Source organism: Haliaeetus leucocephalus, unplaced genomic scaffold (genome assembly GCF_000737465.1).
Source record: "Haliaeetus leucocephalus isolate CR32 unplaced genomic scaffold, Haliaeetus_leucocephalus-4.0 Scaffold284, whole genome shotgun sequence".
NCBI lineage: Eukaryota > Metazoa > Chordata > Aves > Accipitriformes > Accipitridae > Haliaeetus > Haliaeetus leucocephalus.
The window spans coordinates 8015105-8028456 of record NW_010972720.1 but is presented as its reverse complement, the minus strand read 5'-3'; the positions used below and the strand labels follow the sequence as shown (position 1 = coordinate 8028456).

The following is a 13352-nucleotide window of genomic DNA, read 5'->3' as shown; positions in this document are numbered from 1 at the left end:
TAAAAGATGATTTCAGATGTTTGTGTTGAGAAAGTGAATCAAGAAACTGTTGTTCTTTTCCAGAACTTGACAGATAATGAACATGATGAGGGAACATAAACAATCAGTTTGACTCTTTTTCAGGAAGAAAGCAAAATAAAAGTGAATTTATGGTAACAGTTTTTGTGCTACTATCAGGTGCTGCATGCTTTTTCTCCATTTGCTGCCCAGATAATGAAGGGCAAGTGGCACTCTGAGAGGCACTTAACCTTTTTGGATATATCTCACACAAGCAAACGTGCTTGGAGCTTATTACTGCTTTTCCATTTATGTGACATCGTGATTTATGTGATCCTGTAGCCTAAAAGATGTGTCTGTTTCACAGATTAAAGCTGTAGATAATGGTCGTCCACAAAAATCATCAACTACACGGCTTCACATAGAATGGATTCCAAAGCCCATCCCACCCACAGAGCCCATTTATTTTGAGGAAACATTTTTTTCTTTTACGGTGATGGAAAGTGACCCAGTTGCTCACATGATTGGCGTAATAGCTGTTGAACCTCTTGGAACACCACTTTGGTTTGACATAACGGGTAAGGATGCCTTAAAGGCTTTAATTATTAGAAACAAATGCACGGAGTCTGAGATACTGGAGGGCTCATTGCAGCTTCATTTCTTAATCACTCTTCTAAATAATGCAAGGGTTTGGCATTCTTTAGCTGTAGATGCATATTTTTTCCTTATTTCATTATAAATTAAAATGACTTAAATTTTTATCAATGCCACCATATATATCAAAGATTAAAATTACATTGCAAAATATCTGCTGTGTTGCAGTTTTGGAAATGACTTATGAATATTCTGTCAGTGAAATTAAAACTAAGCAAATCAATCTCATAGACTGTAGATTGGGGAAAGAAATAAAATGCCAGTTTTGTGCAAATCAGGACAGCACACCCAAAGAGAGATTACACTGTTCACATTGGTTTCTTGTCCTCTGGGCTGCTTCTCAGTTTGCTGTCCCTTGATTCAGTACTAAAAGGAAAGCTTGCAATGTTCCTAACCCCAGCAAACTTCTTCCTGTACATATTCTTACTACTCTATCATACCTTAGCCTCTACCATTGAAAAGGGAATCCTACTCAGTAATATGACTATATGTTGATGCTGTGGTGACAAAATGAATAGTGCTTTTTAATTTTAGGCTTACTCACTAGACCTATGAGCACCAGGAATACACAGTGGTCACTGTATAGCTGATACTAAAAACACATTCTGTCATATGTTATGTGCTTTAGAATCAAGGAGAACAGTAGAGCCTTGTTTCAGGAGAGGTATCTTGTAGTGAACTGTTTCTGGGCTTAAGATAACCCTATCAGATTGGGATTTTTCCACCACATTCACAAGAGAGAAGGCTCTTTCTCACCTTGGTTAGTACTGAAAATTTTAGCCATGATTATGGTGGTAAGTTGTTGGGGAGAGCATTTTTTTTATTATTTCTTAAAAATTTAGTTACTTTAAAGGTCTGTTTTGCTGGTATGTATTTCCTATGGGATGCTGAGAACAGCAACAGTTAAAAACAAAGTTTGTAAAACTGATACATGTAGCAGGAATATATAAATGCCAAATACTTGAGGGTGTTCTCGGAAAACTTCAAGCACCTGAGAACGGACACAACTCTTCCCTAAATGCACACTTTGTGTGTGAACAACCTGTGATGATATTGATAAACATTGCTAAGGTATTAAATATTTACATGGAATTTTTTTTTAATGGTTCTTTCTAATATATTCTGGAAAAAAAATTAGTTTCTGTCCAAATAAATCACAGTTGAATAAAAAGTGTTTGCTTTTAGACAAATCGAGGGGTAAGAGATCTGTACAACTATGTAGATGGAGTGTAGTGTTCGATATGCCTTCTTGCATTCTCATAGGGGCAAAACTCTCTGCATTAGAGGTATTTTGGAACAGTTGCTGCTCTTTTACTATTCTCCCAAACATACACACACAGATAGATATGGGAGTAGAAAAGCAGAAAATATTAAGATGACTTAAGTGAGCAGGAGAGAGGAGAAGGTTCCATGTGCTCCAATTCAAACTGGGTTGTCCAGTCAACAGCAAACAGAAACATCTGTAGACCAGAAGGAGTCTATTAAAGGAAAGGCTAAGAAAGAGATATTGTCAGAAAAAGGTGAGTGGTTCGTGGAGATGAAAGACAGTAGATAGAAGAGGCCTCAGATGTCAGAGTACAGCAATGGTGTCTCCTGGTGTCTTTTATTAGCAAAATTTGTTAATTAGACTGGGGGTGTGCTTTTCTATTGTTCTTTTTAGTTTGCTTCAACTGCTGTGTACTCTGAACAGTGTGTACATCTGAATAGAATTCTGATGATAGTATTATGATTTGCTCCTTCTAAGCATGCAGCACAGTTTGGACGCTTACAGAATTTTTATTGTATGCTTAACGCAGAAAATAGATGATCTTTTCCTGCTATTTTTAGAAAGACATGTATAGAAAACTCCAAGGGGAAAGAGCAGAACTTGTCCATGCACTGTAAAATAAATAAATTAATTTGACTGTTTTCTTAGTGTTTTGGAAAATTTGATATGTGATCATGTTGTGAAGTTATCAGCTACTCTTACAGGTGGTCACTTTACTGCCCTCTTTTACTGTATCTAATAGCATGAATTAATTTGATTGACAGCTTTCCTTTGTGTTCTGTGCTTGCTTTCCATGCTTCTTTCTTTTTGGCTGAGCCAGGAGACAAGCTTGCTAGTGAAGTATTTTACATCTTTCAGATGGCTTGTGACCTGAACTGTACAGCAGAAGGTATCTGCTGAGATCACATAATTTATTACCAGATTATGAGATCTGAAATGAAAGCGTACATTTATAAAATATTTATTTTATTAACCCTTCGGAAATCAAAGTGCTCACAGTTGCATTTGTGACAGGTTCGTTTTTGTTTTGTTTTGTCGTCATTACATTTATACAGCATCAATTCAGAGCATCCAGTTTTGGCTTTGGCCAAAACTTTGCTGTTACACTTCTAGTGTACCAGATGCAGAAGTTTGGGTTGAGTTCTGCTTCAGCGGATTACCAGATATCATACTACTACAAAAATTAGGCAAGGCCTTTGTGATACCCTTGATAAGGAAGAAAAAGAAAGTTGGTTAGAGAGTTTGTCCTTGTATCAGGGAAACGGAAAGAACAGATTCATACCCATTCACCCTATTCTTCCCTTAAAATGGAGATTACTTCATTGAGACATCTGAGAAAATGATATCTCATGCCAGCTGTAAAAGAAAAGCTAGAGACTCACTTTTTGAAGCTGACATCTTGCACAAAGCCCATTTAAAACATCTAATGTACACCTGTTAAAATTTAAAAAAAAAAAAGCTGCTGCATTTCATGGTGTCCTTTCGTGTGGTTCAGAAACTGCTGCTGGGCCAGTAAGAGGAGTTGGCTTTCAGTGAAACTGAAAAATTACATTATCTTTGTCATTATCAAATATCTTAAAAATCCAGCGAAGCAGAATCCAGCCCATCTTTCCAAAACTGATATGTCTGTCATGCAATGGAACCATCTAAAGGTGAAATCCTTTTAACATGTGAATGGGGGCCCATTTTAGTATTTATTGTTCTTTCTTGGATTAAGTATAAATTTGCAACCTTTGGAACTTCACCCTCTCACTTCTAGCTTTGGCTTTTCATAAAAGGCATTTAGTGATTTACAAACATAGCATGTAAAAACTTAAAAAAAAAAAAAATAAAAGGCACTCAGATGATATCTGAATGCTATCCTTGTAAAATATAATTAGAAAAACACATGCATATAATTAGGAGAAATTGGTTTGCCATATCTTAACACTGGCTTGACCAAAATAAAAATTGATTCCTCCATTTTAGGCAGTTTGAGAGGTCTAAAGCAATTGTAGTTAAATGGCAGTATTTATCATTGCTAACAATATTTGGACTTAATGGACACTGTTCTCATGACAGTCTGCTCAGTGTGGCATGATGATGATCAATTAAATGTTTAAACGACTAAGTGTAGCTATTGATCTACACGTTATTTAACTATATTTCAAAGGGTATTTTGAAAGTTTCACAAGGGAAGTTAAGATAATTTGCTTCAGAAAAGGAGCTTGGCCATACTTAAACATTGGGCATTTAAACATTTAGCACTCATCTGAGTCCAGCTTATCTCAGTAGGAGTTAGATAGTGAGTTCTTTAGATACTCATCATTGAGATAACAATCCTTTGGAGGTACTGTAGCTTTTTCAACCTTATCTGTAGTCATGTATGAGTATAGTAATTTGTACTCTTTGTGTGTCTGATTTGGGATTTTCATTTATTTTGATACGAAGTATGTTCTTCACTAATTAGCCTGACAGTCTGCACAAAATAATCACAGTTCACCTAGTAATTCTCAGTTTACTGCTATTTGGAATCTTCAAATTCTGTTTAAAAAAAAAAAAGTAGAGAATCTTGCTAAGAATCTACCTGCTAACTTTCCATGAGCCAGACAAATCAGCTTTGTCCAAAACTGATCAGTTTTAAATATCCGTAAGTAGCAGCATATGACATTACCAGAAAAAATAAACCAAAGGGTTTAAAATAAGTGTGTATATATAAGTATATGTGTATGTAGTTCCACCTCCATTAAGCATCTGAAGATAGAACACAATCATACATCAAAACAATGAAACAGTGCTGTGTTTTATGAACTTCTCCCTCTCCCAATTTCCTGAACAAGGTGGCAACTATGACAGTCGATTTGATGTGGACAAGGGCACTGGAACTATCATTGTCGCTAGACCTCTTGATGCAGAACAGAAATCAAATTACAACTTGACTGTAGAGGCAACAGATGGAACCAGATCTATCAGCACTCAGGTAATAGACTTTCTAATAAAGCGCTTATGGAAGAAGGAATTTGTAGCTGGGGGGTGGGAAGGGTGTTGCATTTTCTCCTTACCATTTTTTTTTTATCCTGGACAATGAATACGGTTTATATAAATAAGGGACTCTGTCTAAAATAGAAGTGGATTCTGATATTTGTAGAGCCATGTTGTTTGGCGGTCCAGGTGGAAGGCTGTGTGTTACTATGCTGTAGTCTGAATCAGCAGCTTTTAAGTTATTTCATGTTCCTACATCAGCTGAGTAAATGAAAACAGAAACTAAGCCTTTCCATGCATGGTGTACTCACAAGAAAAGGATTAATACTTCTTATCTGAATTACCCCTCTTTATCCAGCTCCCCCAAATCACCAAATAATATGATTACTTCACTTGAAATTTAAAAGACTATTGTAAGGTTGTTTGGTGTCATCCCCCCCCAAGATCTGTGAATGACAAATTGTACAATATCGAAGTACAGTTTTATGAAACTGAGCTGCTCCTTCTGCGTGGTGTACGTGTAGAAAAAAGGTTTAGTTGGTAGCATCTCTGTGTATCTTACTGAGTACTTTCTTTTAGCTTCAGTGGAGGTAGAGATTGCCAAACACTCTCCAAAAAGCAGCTATCTCAGACAAACCAAATTTTTTCAATTTAGCTCTTTTCTAAGGCTCCATGGTGGTGGCAGTTCTTTGCACTTGGACTAATAGGTTCACTTTTAGGCAGAAGCCTTTTGTGACACTACTGGAAGTAACTCATAGTCAAGTAGGTTATTATGTATACCCCTCCTGTTATCGCCATCTAGTTTATTTCCCCAGCCCAGAACCTGAATATATTTGGAAGTAGGGTTTTGCTGAGGTTGGTGTGAATGGAGCCATGAGCATAGAGGAGCTAGGCTTTTCTTCCAAATAGAAAGGAAAGATGTATTTACTGATTTAAGACTGTTGAATTGGGACAGTGATGTGTCTGTGTTATCTATGTCCGTCATTGACCTACCCCTAAGGAGCTCAAAGAGCAATAAGTGGGTTGCTGCTGTCTTTTCTGTACATGGAAAATCTGTGTTATGAACACAATTTCTTGATGTTCAACTTCTGTGCAGTATGTATGTTTTTATGTTGTCTTTTCTAATGTCTTATATGTTGTCTTTCTCCTTTCGGTCAGAGGGAAAGATGTTTCTTGTCAATGTTTAGGATTTAAAACAGAAACTTTATTGAGCTGACTGCATGTCTGGAGGCTTGATAGGTCAAATAGACTAAATTGGATAGCAGAAGATTGCAAGGTTAGCAATTTCCTTTTCCTTTAATGGTGACAATTGTGGTGATATTCTAGGCCATGAATCTCCAAACACGACAACATGTCCCCTAGTAAGAACTTGTCGCTATCATAGCCATGGTGCCATTGCTTCTGGTGCTGATAACCACCATAAAAGGTCTGGACAATCCTGCTGTAAATTTATTGCCTAGTTGTAGTAAAAATATTGAGCAGATTCATTTCTGCCTATTACAGAATGCTGGATAGAAGGCATGAATTAGTTTGGAAAAAAAATTAGAAGAAACTCAAATCCAGCTAAAAGAGAATTCCTTTTGCCAGGAAAGTCAGAAAGACAGCAAGAGGCTTTCCACACAGAATTGCCCTCCCTCCCAAGAATGCAGTCAAAAATGCCACCATGCAGAGTGTGTTGGGGTAGCCTGGGAACTAGTAAAGGCTGAGTACGTGGTCCTGATGAGTGCAGATATTCAATCCAGTGCTGCTGTTTATATAGCTGAATTTATGCAGGCGTCCTGAGCTGTCACATTTGAACCATAATCTGCTTTGTCTTCTGAAACAACCAAGAATTGGAAAGTCACAAAAATACTTTAACCCTCACCCCTTCTTTTCTTCTGGGTTATGTGATTCATTTAGTTCTTCTTGAAAGTGTACAGTGTAGCTTTTGTCCAATTTCTTTAAATGAATTTGTTATTTTAGTATTTTGTAAAGCTGAGTGAACATTATAAACATCTACCACAGCAATGTTCTGCAGAAGAATCTCAATCTCAAATTTATTGTCTCTTATTTCTCTGATTTGCTTTTTGTATGATTTTCTTTTGCGTCTTTCCTTTCCTCTTAGCTAGAGTTTTGGCAGGAGCAGAGGGTTGTGGTTTCTGTTACAAGCGAGCACAAAGACTTCCTTTGCATTGTCTTCCTTTTTCCCCTGCTTGTGGGATAAGCACAAGTTATGCTGTTGCTGTTTGAGTCCTGCATTACTGTGGTATATAGATTGAGGAGCATGGATTAGTTCAAACTGCAACTGTGGGTGCATGAACAGACTCCTGATTTTAACTGATTCTCTTACATCCTCTGTAACTCCTGGCCCACCCAAATGGACTAATCTGTTAAGCCCTCAGGGCTATCATTAAGAAGATGCATTTCAGATGAGACTTAACTTCAGGAGAATTAAAAATGTTGATATGAAATCAAAGTTGAAGGTGTGATTTATGGCTGCCAGTCTGTAAATTCCATCACTCACTGCTGAAATAATGATGATTAAAGTTTGAGTGTTGATGTGGTGTTGGATTCTTCTAAGAGCTGATAAACAGTTAAAATGGAGTGACAGGCAAGAGAAATTCTGAATACTGAGTGCATACATTAGGAACAACAATATGCTATACACAGCTTTCAGCTTACAAAGTAATTGCTGTAAACATGGGAAATACAGTAAACAATTTAACAGACCTTGATTAACAGCAGATTAAGTAATTTTACGTTTAATTTGAAAAAGGAAATTACATTTTCAGGACATTGGGGAGGGGGATAAGAAATGAAATTCTTATTGTGTAAAAGCAGTGTATTGAATCTGACTTGAAACTAGAAGGCATTTGCTGGCCTCAGGCCATTAACATCTGTAGAGCATTTGCCTCTTTCAGGACTTCAGTTAAATAGCTTTTTGAAAAATACAGCAGCAGTAGGCGTGGAGGCTATTAGAATTTTGCGTGCATCTAAATGCCAAATGCATGATGCAAACAAGGACAAACAAATTCCAGGCCTACAGTAGTGGTGTTTGACAGATGATGTTAGAGATGACTAGTGTCACAGTAGGAAAGAATATCATTAAAAAAACAAATCAATGTACTTATGTTTTAGTTTTATAATGTTTTGGCTTGAAATAGAAAAGGTTATTCACAGGCTGTAAGTAGCAATATATGAACTACTGAGTTGCTTTTTTGGGGAAAACAAACAGAAAGAAAAGAAAAAAAAATCCCGTTTCTAGCTCTAGCCACTTCCAGTCATTGCTATGTCTATCAATTTTTTTGCACTGGAAGTAATACTTAAGATGGTTTAAAGCTAATTGCAGCATTTTACCTATTGATGTGCTGTTGCAGAATATTTAATCTTGTTTTATGCAAAATTTATATGGATATTATGCTTTAGGAAGGAAGGATAGAGTATTCTTCATTGATTAAAGGTGTATTTTTGCTTGAGATCACCACACTGCTCCACAGAGACGTTTTAGAACTGGAATGCAGTTATGTTATCTCTGGATAGTACAACTTTTTGTTGAGAAAAATGATTCTGAACACATCAATGTAACCATAATGTAATTATGAATGGAGAGAGGAGTAGATTTGAAACTCCACATAGAATCAGCAAATGAAAGATTGGATTAAAACAATCCAAAGGAACATCACGTTTAAATATTATGCACTGAGCATGTTTTGTCAATGGCACATATGTCCTTTATAACTTACCAGTAATCAGTGTATTCCTGTGCAAATTTAGGTTTCACCTGTCAAATAATTAATAGATTTCAAGTCCTTCCCCTAAATAATCCTAGGCTGCTTTGTTCTCTGTCTGTGTAACCAAGTTGCATCGCTCTCAGTGAGATCTGTGAGTAGAGGGCAGTTGTGCAACACAGCCCTTGCATGGCCTTGCAAAATGAGTCAGGATTCTTTAGTATCAGACCATTTTGTTTCAGAGATCACATTATGGTCTGTTAATGTCAAACTTTTCTATAGTGTGCCTCTAAATATGCAACCTCTTTCTTAAGAGATAATATTAGTTTATTTCATTTAAATTTAATCTTAATAATTTCATTGAGAAATGCTCAATAGCTGTTTTTATTGTATTACACGTTACTTTAGAATAAAACAAGCTCTTCATGTATTTTGTCTCAGGCGCACAAACCCATATTTTTCTGTGTGGGTCTTTAAAATTGCACTCAAAATTATTACTTCAGGTGCCTTTCATTTAATTTGAAGGCCTTAACACTTTACATGAAAATTTGGTCCATTTACACTTAAAAGGAAATTGCACAGCTAGCACCTGTCACTTAGCATCAGTAAGAATCCCTGTCTTGAAAGTAGGGCTTCCTTAGTACATTTATTTAATAGTTTAGATTGGAAGGAGCCCCTGGATTTCATCTAGTTAAAACTCCTGCTCAATGCAGAGCAAACTGCAAAGTTGGATCAAGTTGTTCAGGGGCTTTTCAGGTTCTAAGTGCCTCGGATGACAGGGCATGACACCTCTTCCTTGGACATATTTTTATGCTAGTGATTAACAGCCCTCCTTGAAAATAATTTTTTCTTATGTCTAATTGTAGTTTCCCTTATTGGAGCTTGTGAGTGTCACCTCTTGTCCTTTTACTGTGCATCTCTGAGAAGAGTCTGGCTCTCCTGCAGTCCTCCCTTCACACAGTGCATTGAGAGCTTATAGATCCCCATTGATTTTAATGGCCTTTCACTGAGTTCGAGATACTCTCTCAGGCTGCAGGGCCCAAAACTGTAGTGGATCTACCGTCCTACCGGTGAGTGTCAAATAGAGGGGAGTAATTCCTTTTGCCCTATCTGCTGCTCCCCTTATTAGAGCAGCTCAGCCAAGTTACCGAAAGGGTGCCCATCGATTCACATTATGCTTGTCCAACAGAATCTGTGGAGGGGCGTAAAGTTAACAACATCGGTGAGTGAGAAATGAATCCCAAAGTATGTAGCTAAAACACCTTTCACTTGAGTCTAAGATAAACTTTGGATTTTAGGTACATGTAAAATGATTGCGCTAATAGATCAAATTGTGTATTTGTAGTTGTGTTTACCAGTGTGGAGAAAAACTGCATGCCTGAGCAAGTAATTTGACAAGTAATGGAATACCTGAGCAAGCCACTCATAGTAGCTGAGTCATTATGTTTATTCCTTAGCAATATTTTTGTTAATAATTCATATTTAATAGTGCTGTACATTTTGAAGAGCTATCTCCTTATCTGCTTAGCCCCCTACAGTACCTTTTTGGAGGATGTCTCCTTATGTGTTTAGCGGTAAGGTCATTCTAACTGCTTCAGTAGCTAATACCAGAGGAACTTGATGATAAGTCCTTCTGACGGTATGATCAACAGATCACTTCTCAGTTAAGCTGGTTCGTTGGACTATGTGGTTAGTCTTGCAGGTACCAATGTTGGTTTCACAGTCACTATGTTCCTGGCATTTAACTTAGTACTTTGCACAGTTTTTTGTGGTGCTCCATTCTAGAAATGCTGTTTTACTGTATTCATTTGGTGTAGTACCAGCAGCACAGGTAGCTACGTCTTCTGCTCTGAAGATTCATCTAACACAGTTGCTCTGGAGTTGCATTCCCTCTCGCCTCCCGTTTTGACTTAAGTTTTTGTATTTTCCTCATTTGAGGGGGGGAAATAGGCATGCACTTAAATAAGAGTTTTGATTTAAATTCATCAAATTTGACACTTTATCTTTTCACTTACTGCTTTTCTGAGTGATTTAATAATCTCTTGAGGGTGGGAATGGAATAAAAAAAATTGTTGATGTGTTCGTTTTGAAAGCATAGTATCCATTAATTGTTGTAGTTGTGTATTGTCTTTTAACCTTTTATTCATACAAAAATATTTGTATAGTTTGATTTGCATTGAGGGTTGGGGTTTTCTGCCTTTTTTTTTTTTTTTTTAATTTGTTGGCCATCTTCATTTGGTTTCATTTTTAATTTTCCTGACCACCAGTGTTCGGTGAGCAGGTGTTGTTACTAAAATGCTGTCTAAGTGACTGTGTTGGACCCTTCGGTATTTCTTCTTCTAAGATGCCTTAAAATGTATTTTATTTATCCAGAATTTAAAAAGAAACCAACAACAGTGCTTGTGTCACTTTATTACATCCTCTCCAATCATGACAATCTAAAAAAATCACATATTTAAGGTCATATTCTTTTCATTCTTGCTGTTCATTTTCCAGTTGAATTTGTTAGTGAATATATTTAAAAACTCGACCTAATATGTATCCTGGGTCACTTACCATGAATTTTTTCTTCCCACTGAAAATCAATATTTATTCCAACCCATTGTTTCCTTCTTTAATCAGTTTTTAAACCATGACAAAAACAAACTCCTTAGTTTCCATAGCAATATCTTGCAAGGGATTTTATCAATGTGCCAAATGTTTAGTTTATTTCCTATTTCTTCCGTTTTCCGAGAACTCTAATAAATTGTGAGAGGCGGCATTTTCCTCTGCAGTGATAGTTTGTATTTATCCTAACAGACTGTTTAAAACACTGAAAAAACTACCTATGTTTATGAATATTTCCCTAGGTGTACTATACATTGGACTATAGCTCAGTGACCTGCGATGCCTAGGACTACATCTACTAAAAAAGTTAGAGGTTTGTGTGTGTGGCTGTGGACGCTACTGTGTACACACATACACGCACATGCCCCGCTCCCCGCCCTGACTGGTGGTCTGGAGGTGGAGCTCAGTAGTATTAACAGGGTGTGTTACATTAGGAGGATTACCATCTTTCCCCTGACCCCCTCTGCAGTCCGGCAGAACCTGCGGGTGGCTGCCATCTTCTCTTGGTGATTTGTTTCCATTTAGCAGCTTATTGCAGCACCATTGCTTTGCCAGTGTCTCATTTTTATTTTGTTTTGTGCAGGGTCATGCTCCCTGTTGTTCTTCATGGATAAGACTGAGGCAAAATTGTAATATGGGATGCGCTTTCCTCCTCCATAATTGTGCTTTATATTTCCTGGTGGTCTTGCTTACCTGCAGATTGTTTCACAGTTCCAAATAAACTTAAAACCCTTTTTATGCCTTACCTGGCTTTTTATTCTGTATCTGGCTTCTAACTCTTGAGATTCCACATTTGCCATCTTCAACTCTGTTCCTATATTCCCTCTTATATGCATGTCTGTTCTTTTTTATTATCCGAGTGAAATTCTCAGTGAAAATAGTCTTTCTGGTGACAGTTATTTCAGCTACCAGAGCGGGCAATATCCCAGTTTTTGGGACAGCATTCCTATGTTATAATACAAAGTTATCCCAAGAGTTCCACACCCACTTCTTTGTGTTCCCGGATTCTCAACTTCCATTAATCAGTCTGCCCCATGGTTGGTGCAGGACTTCATTACATAGATGCAGAAGTCTTCCTGTTGTTACTTAGAATAAACCCCTTCTAACAGTCTCCTAAACTCTTGGTAGCATTTGTAGAGTATATCCAAGGACTGCCTATGTCTGTCTGGAAGTTATTTAAATGTTTTCAGCCTTTTTTAAAAATTACCATTAGAAAGAACTTGTTGTATTGGAGCTTAGGGAGTAGTTGCAACCTGGGATAATATACCTGTATCTGAAATAAATATTTTAGGAATTAGTATGACTCCTGTTGATACACTTAATACCTGTTTTTCCTTGGTACAAGTTTTAACATAAGGTGCTAGTTTTGCAAGGTTGAAGTTGAGGAACTTTTCTCTTCCTGTAGTGAGATGTATGGCATTTCCTTATTATTTGGCACCATCAGGTTTCAACTCATCTAGTGTCTACTCTATGCGGTTTGGTACCCTATCTAAATTATATCTCTAGACTCCACCAGTTATCAATGGAAAGCAATAAGTATCTTCAAAGAACAATTTAACCCACTTATGATATCATAAGTACTTATTTTAAACACCTGTTGATGGCACTTAACTAATTTATACAGAGCAGCTAACCTTTGGGTGGCTAAAAGCGTGACTGTATGTGCAGCACAAAGAACTTGAATTTAGCCACGTGTTATTAGAGCTTTGCTGTCCACCTGCCAACTCCTCTGCATTACTGTCACTTGTCTGATGTTACCACTACTGAAGGAACAGGATGGTGGCTGAGTGTCTTAGCCTTTTTATACAAGAGTTTTATGCTGTGGAAGGCAAGTGGGTGTGCGGGGATCTTCCATTGTTCCAGTGAACATTACTGTTATTCAGACATAGAGAGCGTTGCCTACATAGCATGTAGGTGAACCCAGCTGAACTTCTGTAGGAAAATGCAATTTGAAGCATCAAAGTTAATATAACTGTAACTACAGAGAAATTGTGTTGGTGACCAGTTACCTATGCTGAGATTGTGCTACATTGCTGAAGAAGAGCTAACAATACCTGTGGTTCTTTGAAATAATACACTTTTGTGGGAATTCCATCACTTTTCCATTCTTGCCTAGGCTTGGAAATGTAAGGAGTTGAAAGAGGATTGTTCCCATGTGA

At 37.2% G+C, this 13352-nt stretch overlaps 1 protein-coding gene across 3 annotated transcripts in view; it reads left to right on the top strand.

The window, feature by feature from the left end:
- The window catches only part of FAT1 (FAT atypical cadherin 1), a 105055-nt gene that overhangs the window by 55947 nt on the left and 35756 nt on the right, over window positions 1-13352 (top strand). For all 3 annotated transcript variants that reach the window (XM_010570035.1, XM_010570033.1, XM_010570034.1), the window contains exons 5-6: window positions 365-575; window positions 4738-4877. In XM_010570035.1, coding sequence (XP_010568337.1) covers window positions 365-575; window positions 4738-4877 — 351 coding nt within the window. The remainder of the gene's footprint in view (window positions 1-364; window positions 576-4737; window positions 4878-13352) is intronic.